Source organism: Eptesicus fuscus, chromosome 1 (genome assembly GCF_027574615.1).
Source record: "Eptesicus fuscus isolate TK198812 chromosome 1, DD_ASM_mEF_20220401, whole genome shotgun sequence".
Classification (NCBI taxonomy): Eukaryota; Metazoa; Chordata; class Mammalia; order Chiroptera; family Vespertilionidae; genus Eptesicus; species Eptesicus fuscus.
This window is the reverse complement of record NC_072473.1, coordinates 75782448-75801818: the sequence shown is the minus strand read 5'-3', so window position 1 is coordinate 75801818 and position 19371 is coordinate 75782448. Positions and strand designations below refer to the sequence as shown.

Here is a 19371-nt window from a genome sequence, read left to right as displayed (position 1 = left end):
GCTCAGTGGTTAGAGTGTCAGCCACAGAGTGAAGGGTCAGTGTTCAGTTCCTGTCAAGGGCACATACCTCTGTTGCAGGCTCCCCGCCCCACACCAATTGCCAATAGATGTGTCTCTCTCACATCATCTCTCTCCCATTGATGTTTTTCTCTCCCCGCCCCCTCCCACTCTCTCTATGGAAAAAATCCTTGGGTGAGGATTGACAACAACAACAACAAAAAAGAGTTAAATTTAGGATTTCAGGTAATGTAGACTTTGAAGTACTCTCGGCCATTCATTTTCAAATTGTGTACTAGAAACATAATATTCTATTTTCATTTTCTAAATACATTTACTATGTTAACTGTGATAAAAAAATTATAGCAATTTCCTGTATGCCAAGAACTGCCTTAAACACTTCATCTGTATTATCTCATTTAATCACAGCAACTTTATAAGGCAAGTTTATTATTATGCCCATCTTACATAGGAGAAAACTGAGACTTAGAGAAGTAAAATAATGGTCTAAGATTTTAAGAATAGTAATTGACAGAGCCAATCTCTTAATATGCTCTACTGTCTTCCAACAATATATACTAGTAGAAGCAACTGTTTTTCACCCAGTAATTAACTAAACTACTTAGTTCATTCACTTTCTTACAGTGCTCAGAAATAATGCTTCTCCTGCCATACCTTTGAATATGTTTAAAGTTCTTGTAAATGTGTTATGGGTTATGAAGGTTGTAGGTCTACACAAGTCTTTCAATAAACTTATGCCTGCACATGTTGATTCAAGGAAAATTGTACAAGCAAGTATCTACACCATTTGAACCTGTAGGATGTGCTAAATTAGACAGCATACAAAGTTCAGACCCATCTGCATAGTGAAAGTGGAACAATTAGTTGCACAATAACAACAAACATGTGTACCTTGTCTCATTGTGACAATCCTACATTTTAGAAGGCATTGGTGCTTAGTCTAAGTTTGGGCTGCTGCTTATCTTATTTTCATAGTTAAGACATATGAATAGCAATTAAACTTTGAAAACAAAATGTTCTCTTAATTTCTTCCAGGTTTCTGGGTCAATTTAACTGGAAAATATTCAGAGATAGCAAGACAAGCTGTCATGAAATGTATATCATTTATAATTATCTGTGTGAATCAGGATTTTCTGAATACTTTGCAACCCAAATAATACTATACAGAAATAAACTGCATGGGTTGATGCAAAGCTACAGCTTATCTTCTGTAAAATGTCAGTATACATAAAAACAGCCTCATTTTTCTAATCAATTTCTCTTATATAGTGGAATTTCTCTCTGGTAAACAACAGTTTTAAAGCAACTATTCTAAAAACAGTTCTAAACCAGAACTAAACCAATTGGTTCTGTTGTCTTGGAACAAATGGGTCTTCATGGTCATAGGTTTGTAATAGGTAAGAGTGTGGATAGTCCCCTGTGAGAGTGGGTGAAGAGAGATTTTGTGAACAAAGAAGACAACACTGGCTTTTCCACATTTGGTGACCCTTGTGCAATTCATAGCAATACATATTGAAATAAGCAACACTTAAACAAACCTCAGTCCTACCTCTCTGCCACTATGATTCAACATAGGTCATTTTTAAAGTATTAAAATACCTTTATGAATGTAATTTAATTAAGTGATCAATATTTAGGGCTTTATTTCTATATAGTATTCTAAAGCAAAACAGCCATGAAAACAGTATTTTTGTGTCTTCAAACTAACAGTTGCATGATCATATATTTGTATGTTAATTTTTTACATCTTGTTAGCATCAACTTATTATCATAATTAACTTTAATTGAGTGCTTGTTATCTGCTAGGTAGTTTACACATGTTTCATTAATAATCACAACAATGTAAATATTATTGCCATCTTATGGATGGGGAAACTGAGACTCAGTAAAGTTAAATAATCTGACCAAGGACACAAAGCTATTGTGTGGTAAATCCAGAATTTGATTCACATTCTTTTTTTAAAATATATTTTTATTGATTTCAGAGAGGAAGGGCGAGGGAGAGATATAGAAACATCAATGATGAGAGAAAATCATAGATCGGTTGCCTCCTGCACACCCCACACTGGGGATCGAGCATTGCAGGCATATTCCCTGACCAGGAATCCAACCTTGACCTTCTGGTATATAGGTTGACGCTCAACCACTGAGCAACACCAGCTGGGCTCACATTGCCATTTCTTGTCCATATTTCCCCCACGGCTACTTCTTTTTGTCCTCCACCCTTTCTCTGCCAACAAGACAGTCTCCTATCTAAAACTCAACACTTCAGAAACCAAGATGTATGCAGAGTGCCAGGCACACAGTGGGAGTGGTACAAAATTAATTTTATTACCCCTAAAACTATCAGGATGAAAATAGTTTAAGTAGAAACTCTTTAATTAAAGACTACCCTTCAATTCCAAATAATTTATGCAAGCAAATATCATTTGGAGGAGACAAAGTCAAACCCTTGAATTTAAGTAGCCAATTAAAATGTAAGGACTTTAAAATTTACCAAGTTCTTATTCTTCGTTTTTATTAGCTTTTAAGAAGGAAGTAAAAAAACACACACACACAAACAAACAAAAAAACACCCACAAAATACAGACACAACATTATGGTGGATTATCAGAGGGAAAAGGGGGTAGGGGTGGTAGAAGAGGGTAAAGGGGGGATAAATGGTGATGAAGGAGACTTGACTTCAGGTGATGAACACACAATACATTATATAGATAATGTATTATAGAACTGTACACTTGAAACCTTTATAATTTTATTAACCAATGTCACCCCAATAAATTCAATGTGAAGGCCAAGGTGGGCAGGGGCTGGGTAGAGGGGGAAAATGGGGGACAACTGAAATAGTGTCAACAATAAAAAAGTACAAGGGAAAAAAAGAGAAAGAGTAATTTCATTCTAATCAATGGATTATCAACCAAGAGAGATACAGTTGCTCCTTTCATCAATATAAAAATCTAAGAATCACAGCAGGAAGGAATCACAGGAAGGAATATTAAGAGTTCATCTAGTTCACTTTTGTCTCAGCGCACTCTGCCAACTTGGCTTCCAACTCCTACCTCTGTACTATTATTTGACTAAGTAACTAGTACAAGGTTATAAAGCTGGTAGAGGCAAAGAAGAGGCTAAATCTCCTGAGTTCCAATTCAGTCTTCTTTCCATTAAGCCACCCAGGGACTCAATTCAAGTAATTCAAGTGCTCTCTAGGCAGTGCCAGACACAATGTTTTAGGGGAAAAACACACACAAATATCCCTGTAAGTTCTTAAATAAATAAATTTCTCCAGTGACTCCTAAAAAGCTAATCATATTAGCTAAACTTGACTGAGAAAGATGATGTGTCTTTATAGGCCTTATTTCATTTCATCCTTAAGCAAACCTATGGGAGTAGTTCTTAGTTCTTTCCGATTTAATTGATGAGGGAAATCAGACTCAAAGACTTCAAATAAGTTGTCCAAGGTCACAGAACTAGTAAGCAATGGAACCAGAATTCCAAGGCCTGACTTGAGGCCCAGCTCTCAACAACTATGATATATTGCTGTTATGTCTCTTCCTTTTTCTTCCAAAAATTTTGGGCTAAGATCACTATATATATATATATATATATATATATATATATATATATATATATATATAATTACAAAATTAAGGAAAAGGTTTCTGGAAGGATAACTACAGAGGGAAAAATTGTAACCCACATCATCTCCAGAAATTAAAGACCCACTTTGACTACTTTTCCCAAAGTCTAGGCTTTTGCTATCCTTATGCATAAACCTCTGCTTTTTTCAATAACATTAATCACCTCTTTTGCCACTTTTCAAAGGCAAAGGAAAGCACTGATACCAACAAACACTTGGGCCCTGAGACCCCTGGGCAGAGAAGAGCCCAAGAGCAAAGCAAAGTTGCCACCAAAACTGCAATGAGGTTAACAGGGCACAGTAACACAATCTTTGTACCTGATACTAGGAAACATGAAGAGAAAAACAGGGAGAGGCGAGGGGAAAATCTGCTGCAGGCCTGAGGTTGTTCAACAGGAAAAGAGTGAGGAAGGGATTTTCAGGAAGTCTTCTCCCAAGTCATTTCAAAGCCAATGCCCACCACCAATTAATCCGATGCAAGGCACCCTTGTGAAACACCAGGTAAAGGCGACACAAAGAGTCCCAACACTCCTCCAGTTGCCAGCCTCCGCATTCTGTTTGTCTCACCCTTTTCTACCGGAGAGACAAATTCTAAAGGTTTTTTTCTGCCCAACCCCCAACGCAGGGTAAATCTCCCAGAGAAGAGGCCCCAGTTTCTTTCGGAGGGGACAGAACGGGCACTGGTTTTCTTTCGGAGCAAAGAAATAGGAGAGTATCGAGGAAAATACGAGAAACTGGCCTTGGAAGGGGTTTGAAAAGACACAATTTAGTAGCCACACTCACCCGGGTGAGACATGGGGATGACCTCATTGCGGGTCCCTGGGAAGTTAAAGATGACGGCTCCCGACGCCCCTCTCTCATAAGCCAGATGGATCTTGTCTGCGAAGGTGCAGCCCCCTCCGCGCTGGATGAGGGCCAACCAAGAGACTTGAACGGTGCGTCCCCAGTCCCCCGGGACCGTGGGCACCGTGAAATTCGTGTGCGGGTTACAGGCATTGAGCGCCCCTGGCCCGTCGGGCGGTACCAGGACCCCAGCCACGGGCAGGAGCGGCGAATCCTGGCCGTACACGCCCTCCTCGCTCAGCTCCCACACGGTGCGGTTCACTCCGGTGTGCGGAACCCGCCAGGACACGTTGAGATACGCGGTCCACACAGCTTCGGCTCCCCGGGAGCCGGGGGCTTGCGGACTCAGGGCCAGCAGGAAGCACCACGCCAGCAACCGGGAAAAGCCGCAGCTACCGCGGTAGGAGACCCCGGCCCCGGGCGGTGGCCCCATGGCGCGCGCGTTCTGCGGTTCCCTAGGGCCTGTGACACGCGCCCTCCTCGCCGGCGGCAAGACCTTGGCCTTGACCAGGTGCGCGCCAGGTGGGGAGGGGGCGGGGAGTCACTGGCGCGAACAGGGAGCTAAGTTAGAGCCCAGAGGCAGGAATCCTCGGGGTAGACGTTGCCGCAGAAGCAGCTCGTCGCCGCTTTGGCTGCGGCCGCGTAGGGCTCTGGGGCTTTGGCATGAAGCTCCGCCCAGCCGACTGGGGGTAGAGGTGGCTGGGAGGGAGGAAAGGACACTGCGGGATCCGCCTCTTAAAAGGGTAACAGGATGGACAAAGTAGGATCTAAGGCTGTGTAGCCAGGTGTGTCGCGTGGTTTTAGAAAAAAAAAAAAAGGACAGGTGAGGAGCTAGAATCTGCGAACATAAAGAAAGCTCTTTGGTAGCATTCGAGTTTGTTTTGAATTTCAATAACACATTTTTCATCCTAACATTTGCCTAAAAAGCTTTTCAGGCTTAAGGTGCCAGAATGTGAAAGTACTTCTAAAAAGCACAGATCCGAAGGTTCTGAGTTCTAGCCAAGAGAATTTGGGTAGGTGGGTGGTGCTGTGGGCAGGCCCTTTATTGAATCTCAAGAGGAAAGGAGAGGCAGGAAAAGCATATATATATATTCATTCTGCTCCAAACAAGCGTCATACCTGTGTATTTCCCTCTTACCCTTACCCCATACGAAATATACTGCATTAGAGACCCCTTCTAAAAGTAATCTTAGTCTTCAAAAAAAGAATTTCATTTTCACACATGTCAACTAAGACTGTCTTCCACAAACCAGGTTTATCCAAATGGATATATCTGTACAATTCATGGCATTTACTACATCATCTTTCTTCATTTCCCACTAACTAAAAGAAGTGTGACTCACCTTGACAATTCACTCATGACACTATTGCATTATGATTTCTCCTAACTTTAAGTGTACAATTTTTATGCACTCTGTTGGTTATTACATTTAGTGGGTGCTCAATAAATATGCATTTGATTAAACCTAATTGATACTAGTACATCTGGTTTCGGATAACTTTTGACCTTGGGGAAATTATTTTTCTGTGCCTCGGTGTCTTCATCATCTGTAAAATGGGGATAATGATAGTACCTACCTCTTAGAGTTGTTCAGATGATTAAATGAGTTTACAAGTGTAAAGCACTTGAGACAGTACTAAGCGGAATGTAAAAATTATATTTGTTAAATACTATTTTTAAGCAGGTTCAGGGACACAATACTTTTAAAATAATCTTAAAGTTGTTACTTTGAGGTAATAATCAGATGAAATTATGTTTAGAATGTTCAGCTTTAGTAACTTTTTCAGTCCAAAGAAATATAATTTACTTTATCCAGCCCAACATTTGTTAAATTCCTGATCAATCACTCCCCTCAGTCTTGGCCCAACATTTACTTAATCAATATTATTCCCCCAAATTAAGCATGTGACAATTTGCACTTCATACTTTTATAGCTTGAGAAAAACCTAGTGGAAAGTTAATATCATAATCAAATAGCACCTAGAATCCAAATAAATGGGCATGAACCCTAGGAATTGAAATGGACTTTAGAGATCACAGGGATAGGTATAGGGGGCCAATAGCATGGCACCCATATCTATTAATGATGTTAATCTCTAAGATAAAAATTAACGAGGGGAAAAGAAAATGGTAGGATCAGCCACCTCTCAGAAATGGTACAATTCCAGAAATTGTCTAAATTTGTTAGTGAAGAGCTCTCAAAATTCAATCAATATTACCTGTATGACAATCAACTATATTGTACTTTGAAGAAACAATGTGTTCAAAAGAAAAGAAATATTTTTCAAAAGTACCTACAAAAATGAATTTTGGGGAGACATTTGTTGACATTCATTCTTTCTTTTTTAAAATAAATATTTATTGCACATCTACTCTATACCGGCCATGGGCTAAGCATTGGGGTAAAAAAAATAAGACATGAATTCTGTTTTCAAAAAGTTAATGAAGATTCATGTCTTATTTTTTCACCCCAATGCTTAGCCCATAGCCGGTATACAGTAGGTGTGCAATAAACATGGATCAGACCATCAAACCTCAGAGGGCAGGTAGGGGAGGGTGAGGGTAAGGGGGAGAGATCAACCAAAGGACTTATATGCATGCATATAAGCCTAACCAATGGACACAGACAACAGGGTGAGGGCATGAATGGGGGTGATGGGGGGTAATGGGGGGATAAGGACACATATGTAATACCTTAGTCAATAAAGAAATTTTAAAAAGTTAATGAATTAACTTTGATGAAACCAACAAGCAAACTTGTGATTGCAGTATAGAGTGCTATATATATATAGTGTAAGTGCTCTGTTAGAGGTATGCATAGGGCAATAGTGGGTAATAAAAGAGAAGAGGAACCTAACCCACTGGAAAGTAAGGAAAAGCTTTCCAGAGGAGGTTATACCTGTGCTGAGTTTGAGAAGGTTAGCCTTTTTAGGCATAGAACAATACAAGGGAAAGTACTGAGGTATGAAACTGAAAATGTTGGGTAGCAACAAGCACTACAGGCTCTATAAACAATATGGTTGGATACAACCCAGAGCACAAGAGATAAAGTTGTAGAGGTCCAAGGGGGTCAGTTCTTGAGAGTCCTTTGGGTAAAGCTAGGAAGTTTGGACTTTATCCAAAAGCAAGCAGTAATATAACCAGGATTTAAAAGGGGAGTAATATATAATTAGATTTGAATTTTAGAGATCATTATGGCTTCTCTGTGTACAATAGATTGGAGGGGAAAAGAATAGAACAGGGAGTCCAGATAGAAGGTTGTTGGCAGTGCTCCAGGTAAGGGATGAAGGTGGCCTGGATATACAGGTAGTGGGAATGAAGATACATATATATATATATAAATTGGGAATGTATTTTGGATATAGAATCAATAGGACTTGTTTGGATTATAAAAGAGAAATAAGAGTTAGGGATGTCTCTTAAGCTTTGGTTTGGAACACTGGATGATACTTGATTAATCAGGAAGAAAGTTTTAAATTTATAGAGTGGATAGGAGGGGGAGATGAGTCCAGTGTAGACAAATTGATTTTCAGGTATCTATGATGTAACTAGGTAGAACTCTCTGGTAGGCAGTTGGATTTTATGATTATTGAACACCTGACACTGGAGAGGTATGGGCATACAGAGACAAAAGAAACAGTCCCTGCCCTCAATGAGTTCACAGTTTAGTAGGAAAGTCAGAGAGGTAAACAGATAATAATGTACAATGTCATAAATGTTATGACTGGAGAAAACACAGGATGCTAAAGCAACATGGGTGTGGCTGAGTCTTTTAGAACAAATAAAGTTAATCAAGCAAAGAGAGTAAGGATATTCAGGCATAGGCAATAGTATATTACATAAGAACAACAGGAAACATCCAGGGAACTAACATTCAGTAGTTAGGTATGGCGGGCATATAAGTTGCAAAGGGGGAGCCAAGGAAAGTAACACTGGTCAAGTAGACTATGCCAGAATATGAAAAGTGTAGAAAACTACGTTAAAGAGTGTGAACTCAAAAAAAAAGAGAGTGTAAACTCAATACACATACAAACACATTCGAGCACGCGTGAGCGCACGTGTACACACACACATAAAGTAAATATGGCAAAATAATAATTATTATTAAATCCAGATGATGGGTATATATGCTCAATGTGTTATTTTTGAAATTTTCTCCATATTTTAAACTTTTTGTAATGATGAGTTTAAAGTTATGAATTTATATTAAAGTATGTGGAACAAATGAATATGATCAGATTTAGGACTAAATAGATCATCTGGATTATATTAAGGACAAGACAGGACACAGAGAGACTAGTGAGGAAGCTAATATCCTCAGTACTATTCTGGAGGTCTTTCCCAATTGTGGAGATGGAGGTGTCAGACTATTAACCATAAAAATTACCCCATGAACTCCCCTTGCTACAAGTTCATCCTCACCAAGCAACCTTCTTATTAGTATTTAGCTCCTCATGTAAATATGCCTACAGGGAGATAATGTACTGATGGGCAAACACTAGTATCTGGTCCACTTGGAAGTTATACTTCTCATTATAAATTAATCAATTAGTATTCTGGCTTATATATTGTTATTTTGTGAATTTACTTAACTGTGAGTCAGTCTCCAGGATCCTAGTCTCTGGTTATACTACCAGTCAAAGTTCAAAGCTTACAAAGCTGAGAACCAGACTCTGTCAATGTCCTTCCATTCTATGGAGATTTGTCTGGGTAACTCTCTGGCTTTCCCCAGAGATTGGTAGCCAGCACCAAACCACTGCTTGAACACTCCTGGTATCAGAGATTACTACCTCACAAAGCATCACATCCTGAATAGTACTATACTTTTCTTGTTGGAAAGTTCATGTAAGTATTGTTTGTCTTTGTTTTGGTCCTCCCTCTTCCTCCCACCTAACTCTTCCTACCCCAGGTCCCCAGAGTTTCCATGCTATTTCCTGGCTGTATCACCACCCCACCAGGGTCTTTGCTTTGAGCAGTTTCCCAGTACCAGACAGACCTCACCTGATTCCTGGCCCTCAAACCAAATTTACTGGTCCTAGATGTATTCCATCAGGATCCTTCTGTACCTAAGGCTAAGAACAGCTACTGCTCATTGAGCATTTATTGTGTGCTTTACATGCATCATCTCAGTTGATTCTCACAATCATTGGTCATTATCACAAATTTCAGAAGAGGGGATTAGAGAGAATTAGCAAGTTACCTAAGATCATATAGCTTGTAATCAAATTAGGATTCTAATGCAGTTCTGACTGTAAGTATTAATAGCTGAATAGTGAGTGACTCAGTACCTTGCCTCTGGAGAGTGGCATTTGCACTTCAACATTGCCTTATACTAAAGAAACAAAGTTCAAGTGAAATGTTTCTTGTATACATTTCAGGCACTGTGAACAGCGAGGGAGATATATTTGGGCCAGGATCCTTTTTGAATTTCTCAAATCCTACCACAATGGCTAACCCTGCCAAACATTTGCATCAGCAATACTGAACAGAAAGCTGTCCTGAGCAGTGCACTATCTAATGATGGACTGATACTAATGATGAACAGAGCAATATCATGCAGAAGTAACAGCAGGGCACCACTGTGGCTGATTAAGTTTCCAGTCACATATAGTTTCTGCAGAGGTACAGAGACAGACCTCTGCAAGAAATGAGACATCACATCTGGCTTCTTACTATTAAATAAATGGCAAGCCACCATCTAGGACAATTAGTGTCCTGGCATCTAAGCAAAGCTGTGCTACACAGCTTGACAAAATAGGTGCAGAGAATGTATGGAGAAGGGATGACAATAAATTTTCATTCTAGGCAGCTGCTCTACAGATACCAAAAGAAAATGATGAGAGTGTGCAATGAGAGAACAAAGAAAAGAAAACAAAAAGTTAAATATGATGCTGCAACAAGCTTTCAAATAATATAACATCACTTGTAAATGCAAGTAAACCTCAGCCAGCTCAAGTGGGTATACAACCATTAGAAAACAGGGGATTTTTAAAAAGAAACTTTCATACAAAGAAAAGACAGTTTCAGAGAGTGGCTTTAGAACAGAAGTTTGCTATCTGTGAAATTAAGAAGAATTTTTTATATCCATAATATTAATAGCTAACATTGAGATCTACTGTGGGCCAGGTATCTTATACCTAGGACATAAGTATTATATGCTGCATCTTAGAGAAGAAGAAACTGAGGCTCCAGTTAAGAAACTTGTTGAGGTCACCCAAGGTAACCAAATGACAGAATTAGAATTTGACTCCACGTCTTAGTACAAAACTACACTCTTCCCATTGTACTAGTAGCACTTTCCACTCTATACCACACTGTCTTCAAAAGTAGAAGTAAGGCCCTGCCTGTGTGGCTCGGTGGTTGAGTGTCGACCCATGAACCAGGAGGTCACAGTTGATTCTGTCAGGGCACCTGCCTGGGTTCTGGGCTCAATCCCCAGTAGGGGTGTGCAGGAGGTAGCTGATAGCTGATTCTCTCTCATTATTGATGTTTCTATCTCTCCCTCCCTCTCCCTCTCTCTGAAATCAATAAAAACATATTTTAAAAAAAGTAGAGGTAGGAAGAAAACATTTATTGATAACCTACTGTGTGTCAGGCACTTCACATGTATTAATGATATCATTTGCTTCTTACAACGGATAATAAAATTCTATTATATAATAATTCCCATTTCTCAGATGGGAAAATGAGGCTCAGAAAGGTGAAGTATCTTGCCAAAGGTCACACAGTTAGTAAGTGGCAGAAGTGAAATTCATATGGGAGTATGACTCCAAATTCTACATCATTTTCATTCTGCTGTACTGCCTTTCCACATGCATAGTGAGGATATTATTACAATGTGGAAAGAATGGGTGTTTTTCAGCCACATCTAGTAACACATTTTAGCACACTAATAAACCCCTCACTAGAGGGCCCTGATTTTTTTGCTGAGCAGCACCAAAAATCCTATATAACAAAGATTATGGGAGTATACTATTTAGTCAAGTGCTTCATTGTCATTTATATATGTCTACATCTTAGTTGTATACACTTAGTCACATGAGAGTGTGCAGAGGACTACCTAAAATATGTGTTATGTGCAGAAAGTGTGTTTTATGTCCACTGATGAAAACTGGTACAGAAAGGACTTGTATTGATGGAGGACAATGAGCAATTTTGAGCTAAATTGTGTTGACTTGCTTGCTATTGGAGGATCAGGATAGCAATTTTGCATTTGGAAAAATTATTGAGGGGATCCCAGATGGCTAAAATGGGATAAGAGTGGGGAAGGGCCCAAGGCATGGGAGCAGGAATGGCTTCAGGGAAAAGTTGGGCAGGGGAGTTGCTGGAGGGAACGATGGACATGAGTGGCTTTTACCTTCCATTGCATTATCAGGGCAATCTACTTGGGAAACTCATCTGGTCTCATGCTGTTCTTCTCCTTCCTTTTCATATTTATAGTTGGATGAATATTTCAAAAGAATTAAATCTGTGATCACAAGAGATTTATGTATGTTATTTTTAAATAAAACCAATTACTTGGGGAAACTGGGAGAGAAAAGTGTTTTTAATGAATTGTGCCCTACAGATAAGACCACATATTTGAGGTTTACTTCCAATCCATTCACACTACTCAGTAGATTAAATTCACACAACCCCCTCCATTACAATCTGTTATTTCTAACTATGCTGTTGACTGGTGTGTGTCACTGAGGAAGTTACTCTTTCTTCTTCCCCGACTACAAAATAAGGATAATAATAATGAAATATTGTATAGATATATTTTGGAGCACTTAATATTCCTTCAGATTAAAGCCTAACAAATCAAATCCTATCTAATAAGGAGGGAATATGCTAATTAACTGCCATGCCCTCACAAGATGGCAGTGCCCACAGCCACAAGATGGCAGCGCCCAGTCCCCTCAGCCCCGCCTGATCCAGCCTCAGTCCCCCAGTCCCCTCAGCCCTGCAGGGGAAGGCAGTTGGGGGTGATCAGGCTGGCAGGGGAGCAGTTAGGCATCAATCAGGCCAGCAGGGGAGTGGTTAGGGGGCAATCAGGAAGGCAGGCAGGCAGGCGAGTGGTTAGGAGACAGCAGTCCCAGATTGTGAAAGGGATGTCCGACTGCTGGTTTAGGCCTGATCCCACATTGGAGAGGGTGAAGGCTGGGCTGAGGAATACCCCCCCCCCCCTGCACAAATTTTGTGCACCAGGCCTCTAGTAGTAAAATAAGTATGGATTTTATTGCCACTGACTAGGACAAATGACAGAAGAGCTTTAGAAGAGAGTGGGCCTGGTTATGATTAGTTTACTAAGTTAGGGAGGAGTTAAGTTCTTAAAATTGCAAATGGGCACTGAGTTTATTTTAACCTACAGACAGAATGGATTCTTTCTCAATAAGAATCAAATTTGATAATTCCTAATAAAGCTGGGCCTTCTGAAAAACAATTTAAGAATAAAACGATTTACATTGTAATGCATAAGCACAATCACCTACTGAGGCCAAGGCTTGCCCTTTAGAAGCTAAAGTCAGCCTGAGCGTGGGCAAAGGCAGCCTTTGTATTCCAAGGGGCAAAGTCACAAATTCACAGCTGCCAACTATATGCATTAGGATTAGCTGCAGCTGGCCATGGCTCAAAATTGATCAATAACTCCAAGTAAACAAGCATCTGGCAATAAGTGACAAAGCGCTAGCACATAGTTGAGACAACTGAAATCGGCTGGTTTACTATTCATGATTCACACCGTAATTAAGTTCTGTCACAACAGAATTAGGTAACTGTTAAGGTTACATTGGTCGCAGGAAACAGGTAGGAGACAAGCAGGACCTCAAAAAAAGGGTATTTTATGGCTATCAAAATTACTTTGGTTTGACTTCACCATAAATCATGCAGTATATGGTATAGGAACTTTAACAAGGAAAAATACTAATGGGAACATCAAAAGAAAAAATGCTCAGGTTCATTGAACTACAGCACACTCTGGAATCCATAAAATCACTCTTCCTTAGCTGACAATCTTCCAATTAACAGGCGGTAAGTACACATTTTTCCTAAGTTCTTTCTGTGTTACTTTGGGTGCAGATAGCATCAATATACTTCATGTTCTTCATAGAAAACTAGTTCGGGAGCAGAAGTCAATGACTGTTTAATATTCTGGAGGCTGTCAACCCTGGAGATACAGAAAGCCTTTCAGCAGAGGCAATGAGGTGGCTCAGCAATGTTTGCTTTTTGTGGGGGGGAAAAAAGCAGAAATTGAAGTACTGAAGCTCTTCTTTGTTTGAAGAAGAGGCTTGTCAAGTTTACCTTCAATGTTCCTACCAGTTCATTAAATGTCTTCGTTTTTCTTAGCTGGTGATGTTTGAGATGTTTAGAGGCCTGATGAGAACATGTGTTTGGGCCCTATGAGATGTTTAGAGCCCAGCAACTCTGCTGGTTTTAGGACCTATTTTGTTGGATTCAAAGCAGGGTAAAAACTTTTCAGTACACACATTCCAGGAGTCAGGCTATCTTATATCAGTGCTTTCAATTATGCCCCGCATAAGGCATTTTCAGCAGGAATTCTCAAGTTCCAAGACAGAGGTAATGGTCAATTCCTTAAAAGTATTATACTGGAAAGAGTTTATAATGCCTGCTGTTCTTTTTTAACAGAATCTTACTCCCTGTCATTGCAAGTTGTTAAGCAGTGAACAAGCAGGCTTTCTGGGGGAAAATGTGCTAGACTGATCCCACTTGATCACTGCAGTCAGTATAGAAATTTAGGAATAAACATTTTTTTCCAAACCTTGACCCTCTGGCTTGCCTGGTGTACAAAATTGTAAGTGACAAGCATCATTGGGCATACAGGAATAATAATTTTCTACTGTGGAGTTTGAATGATTTTTAAAAAATTCACTCATTCTCTAATTTATTCATTAGAATAATAAAACATTTTTAGAGCTTCTAATATCTATAGAGTCTTATAATAGTTGCTGGGGAAGATAAAAAGATGAATGCAACAAGTTCCCTCCATTAAGTACCTCAGAATATTGGGAGTAAAATGTATCAGGATAAATTTTGTGGGCCCTCTATTTGTTTTTGCCTACATGCATTTAGGTTATCAACAGTACAAGATTTAATTGAAAGCATAATCTAATCTCAGTAGTCTCCAAATGAAGAAGAGAAGTGATATTAACTTTTTCTTAGAATATTGTAAATAACCTTTTAAAAATTATCTTTATTGTTGAAAGTGTTACAGATGTCCTCTCCCCCCCCCCATTAATTCCCTCCTCCCCACTCCTGTCCCCTCCCCAGGCCTTCTCCCCACTATTGTCTGCTCATGGGTTATGCATACATTTATATACTAGTAAGTTATTTGGTTGATCTCTTTCCTCCTCCCCTTCCCTCTGAAAATCCTCAGTGTGTTGCAATGTATCTATTTTAAATAGCCTTTAATTGATCTCCCCTGCTTTTAATCTCTCCTCCACTCCAAATCATTCTTCATATTACTGTCATATTATGCTTTCTAAAACATGATTATGTCATTTCTCATTGCATATTGAACTAAATATAAATTTCTAAACTTGGAAGGCTAGGCCTTCAAGAATCTAAGCCCATCTGACCACTTCCCCCTTTACACCTGCACTGTATCTGATATCTACATGTATTATATATAGCATCTTCCATACTCTGCTGCTTATACTTACTTACATACCTTTCTCCTACATCAGAAACAGTCCCTTGAGAGGAGGGACCATGTATTTTTCTTTTTCATGGCTGAACTCTTACCCTGGCACATTAGAAATTGTTTGAAGAGCAAGTATATGAATGACAAGAATTGGAGGACAGACTGGCTAGTTTGCTGGCTAGGTGGGATGGATTTTTTTCACTGGTTTTAAGGTATAATTTACAGAGAGTAAAATTCACCCTTTTTAGTGTACAGTTCTATAAGTTTTGACAAACATATAAAGTCATTCACTTACTACCACAATCAAGATATAAAACAGTTTCATCATCCCCCAAAATTTCCTTGTGTTGTGCCTTTAAGAAGCAAACCTTTCCCCCATTCTTAACCCCTGGCAATCTTTTGTCTGTTTTTTTTTTTTTTTTTTTTTTTTCCTTATGATTTTGTCTTTTCCAGAATGTCGTATAAATGAAATCATTCAGTATGTGTCTATTAGTGTCTGACTTCTTTCACCTAGCATAATGCATTTGAGATTCATCCATATTATTGTGTTGGCATAACATTTAAATAAAAGAGGGGTCAGAGAGAGAGGTCCTGTGTGAGGATGGATGCAGGAACTTTTGCTTCTGACTTAAAGAATTAGGGGAAATTTCATAGAGAAAGTAACATCTGAGCAGGTCCTTGAGAGGTAGGTGGGTTTTTTTAGGTGCACATATGAGAGAAGATGTTCCAATAAATGATATAGCAGGAACAAAACCTTTGAGTTAGAAAAAGAGCCAAATGAATTTGGAGAATATTATTTTATTTGGCTAGACCACTTGAGAGGAGGAGTAGTGGGAGACAGTACAGCAAAGGTAGGTTAGAGCTTTCTTGACCTTGAATAACACATTTAGGAATTTGGTCTTAATTTATTAGGCAGTGGACAGCCATTGAAGGGTTCTGATTCAAGCTTTTTCTCAAGGACAATAATAGTTCTTTCTGCAGGTAATTCTGCTGCCCTGCCTGAGCTCAAAGGAGACTGCTATTTGTTTGGGTGAGTATACAAAGGTTACTTTTAAGCAAAGCAACAAATGCTATCCATTAAAATATATCAAAAGCATACTTAGAATATAAAATATTTGCACTACCAGTACTTGTTAGAAAATGTATTAATGAAATGACTGAATCCAATACCAACCAAAGTCTCTCTTATCTCTCCATTCATTTGTATTCTCTCAAGTTTCTCTATGGTCAAGGTATCAAAAAGCCAAGTGTTGTTCCTGGATCATATTTTCCTAGTTCTCCACAGAAACATCTGCACTGGGGTGAGAATCAATGTTAGGCTTCTGTCTAAGCAGATAGGCAATACAAATTCCAGTTGAACAGCATTTCTTAAGACCAAATTATCCACTGATATTACGCAAATTCCTATGTAAAAAGAACACATTCCTATCTTGAATGCTTTCTTTCTGGGGGAAGAAACCTCAGACATTTCACCAAAAAGGATATACAGATGGCAAACAAACACATGAAAAGATGTTCAATATCATTAACCATTAAGGAAATGCAGATTAAAACTAGTATGTGATATCACTTCATACGTACCAGAATGGCTAAAAAAAGAGAGAGGAAAAAATAACACCAAATTATGGCAAGAATGTGGAGAAACTGGATCACACATACACATACATTGTTTGTGAGAATGTAAAATGGTACAGCCAATCTGGAAAAGAGTCTGACACAATTACCATATGACTCAGCAATTGTTATGTCTATTTTAGATAAATGTAAATTTATGTTCACTAAAACCTGTATATAAATGCTCATAGCAGCTTCATTAATAATTTCCCAAAACTGGAAATAACTTAAATAGGTGAGTGGTTGAACAAACTGTTATATATCTATACTACAGAATATTACTTAAAAAAAGGAATGAACTATGAATAAATGCAAAAATATGGATGAATCTCCAGATAATTATGCTGAGTGAAGAAAAGCCAATCCAAAAAGATTGATTCCATTTATATAGCATTTTTGAAATGAAAACATTATAGTAATGGAGAACAGATTAGTGGTCGCCCAGATTTAAGGAGAGGGTGTGGAGTGGAATTTGTGTCACTGAAAAAGGGCAACATGAGTGAGACCTTTTGTGATGGAACTATTCTGAATCTTGAATGTGATGGTGCTCACATGAACCTACATATGGTAGACTTGCATAGATCATGAAAATGAATCCATGTAAAACTAATAAAATCCAAATTAGGTGGATGGATTGTATCAATGTCAATCTGCACGTTGTGATATTGTACTATACTTATGTAAGGTGATTCCATTGGAGAAAACTGGGTGAATGATAAATGGGACCTCTATTTCTTACAATTACAATTTTCTCAAAGTAATTTTTTTTAAAAAAGAGGACTATATGTTGATTGTAGAAATGTATACTACATTACTTGAATTTAATTTAATCTTTTAAAATATATTTTTTTAATTTATTTTACAGAGGAAGAGAGAGAGAAAGAGAGGTAGAAACATCAATGATGAAAGAGAATCATTGATCAGCTACCTCCTGCATGGCCCACACTGGGGATCAAACCTGCAACCCAGGCATATGCCCTGACAGGGAATTGATACGTGACTTACTGGTTCATAGGTTGACATTCAAGTACTGAGCCATACTGGCCAGATTGAATTTAACTGTAGGAAGTTATTTTTTTTAGAAATATAAGATAATGAAGATATAAAAAGAAAAATAGCATCCAATTATGGCAAGAATGTGGAGAAACTGGATCGCACATACAAATAGATGAATAACTTTCAGAAATCCACCTATTTGATTCTATTTGTATTTGCTGAATAATTTGGATATACTCTTACAACAGATTTTTTTTAAAATATATTTTATTGATTTTTTACCGAGAGGAGGGGAGAGGGATAGAGAGTTAGAAACATCGATGAGAGAGAAACATCGATCAGCTGCCTCTTGCACACCCCCTGCTGGGGATGTGCCCGCAACCAAGGTACATGCTCTTGACCGGAATCGAACCCGGGACCCTTGAGTCCGCAGGCCGACGCTCTACCCACTGAGCCAAACCGGTTTCGGCTTACAACAGAATTTTAAAAAAGCGCTATGTTTCTAGTTTTAATCATGTTGTTAGGAAACTTAGAGCACAAATAGGGGCAGCTACTTCTGCTTCTGAAATAGTGGTTCTTAACACTTTTTGGGGATAAGAATTCCAAAATTTTGATGAAAACAATGAAAAATGGAATGGCCATATGTCCCAGAGATTCCACTTCTGGGAATATTTTTTTAATTTTATTTTATTGTTTAAAGTATTACAAAGAGTAGTACATATGTCTCCTTTTTTCCCCATTGACCTTCTCCCGGCCTCACCTACCCCTCGGCACATGCCCTCACCCCCCGCACTCCCCCCAGTGTCTTGTTTCCATTGGTTGTGCTTATATGCATGCATACAAGTCCTTCGGTTGATTTCTTACCCCCCTCCCCCAACATTCCCCAGCCTTCCTGCTGTAATTTGACAGTCTGTTCGATGCTTCTCTGCCTCTATACCTATCTTTTTTGTTCATCAGGTTATAATGTTCTTTATTATCCATAAATGAGTGAGATCATGTGGTATTTTTCTTTCACTGCCTGGCTTATTTCACTTAGCATAATGCTCTCCAGTTCCATCCATGCTGCTGCAAATGGTAAGAATTCATTCTTTTTTATAGCAGCATAGTATTCCACTGTGTAGATGTACTATAGTTTTCTAATCCACTCATCTGCTGATGGGCATTTAGGCTGTTTCCAAATCTTAGCTATGGTGAATTGTGCTGCTATGAACATAGGGGTGCATATATCCTTTCTGATTGGTGTTTCTGTTTTCTTGGAATATATTCCTAGAAGTAGTATTAATGGGTCAAATGGCAGTTCCATTTTAAATTTTTTGAGGAAACGCCATACTGTTTTCCACAATGGCTGCACCAGTCTGCATTCCCACCAGCAGTGAAGGAGGGTTCCTTTTTCTCCGCATCCTCTCCAGCACATGTCATTTGTTGATTTGTTGACATTCTGACAGGTGTGAGGTGGTACCTCATTGTTGTTTTGATTTGTGTCTCTCAGATGATTAGTGACTTTAAGCATGTTTTCATGTGTCTCTTGGTTTTCTGGATGTTCTCATTAGAAAAGTGTCTATTTAGGTTCTTTGCCCATTTTTTTTATTGGGTTGTTTATCTTCCTTTTGTTAAGTTGTA

At 38.8% G+C, this 19371-nt stretch overlaps 1 protein-coding gene across 2 annotated transcripts in view; it reads right to left on the bottom strand.

The window, feature by feature from the left end:
• RNF128 (ring finger protein 128) overlaps positions 1 to 19371 on the bottom strand; it is a 137613-nt gene that overhangs the window by 77617 nt on the left and 40625 nt on the right. Inside the window, exon 1 of one of the 2 annotated variants that reach the window (XM_008156328.3) lies at positions 4439 to 4931. The exons of the other annotated variant lie outside the window; for it this stretch is intronic. Within the exon in view, the coding sequence (XP_008154550.1) occupies positions 4439 to 4931 (493 nt within the window). Of the gene's footprint in view, positions 1 to 4438; positions 4932 to 19371 lie in introns of those variants that run through there. 2 annotated transcript variants of the gene reach the window in all.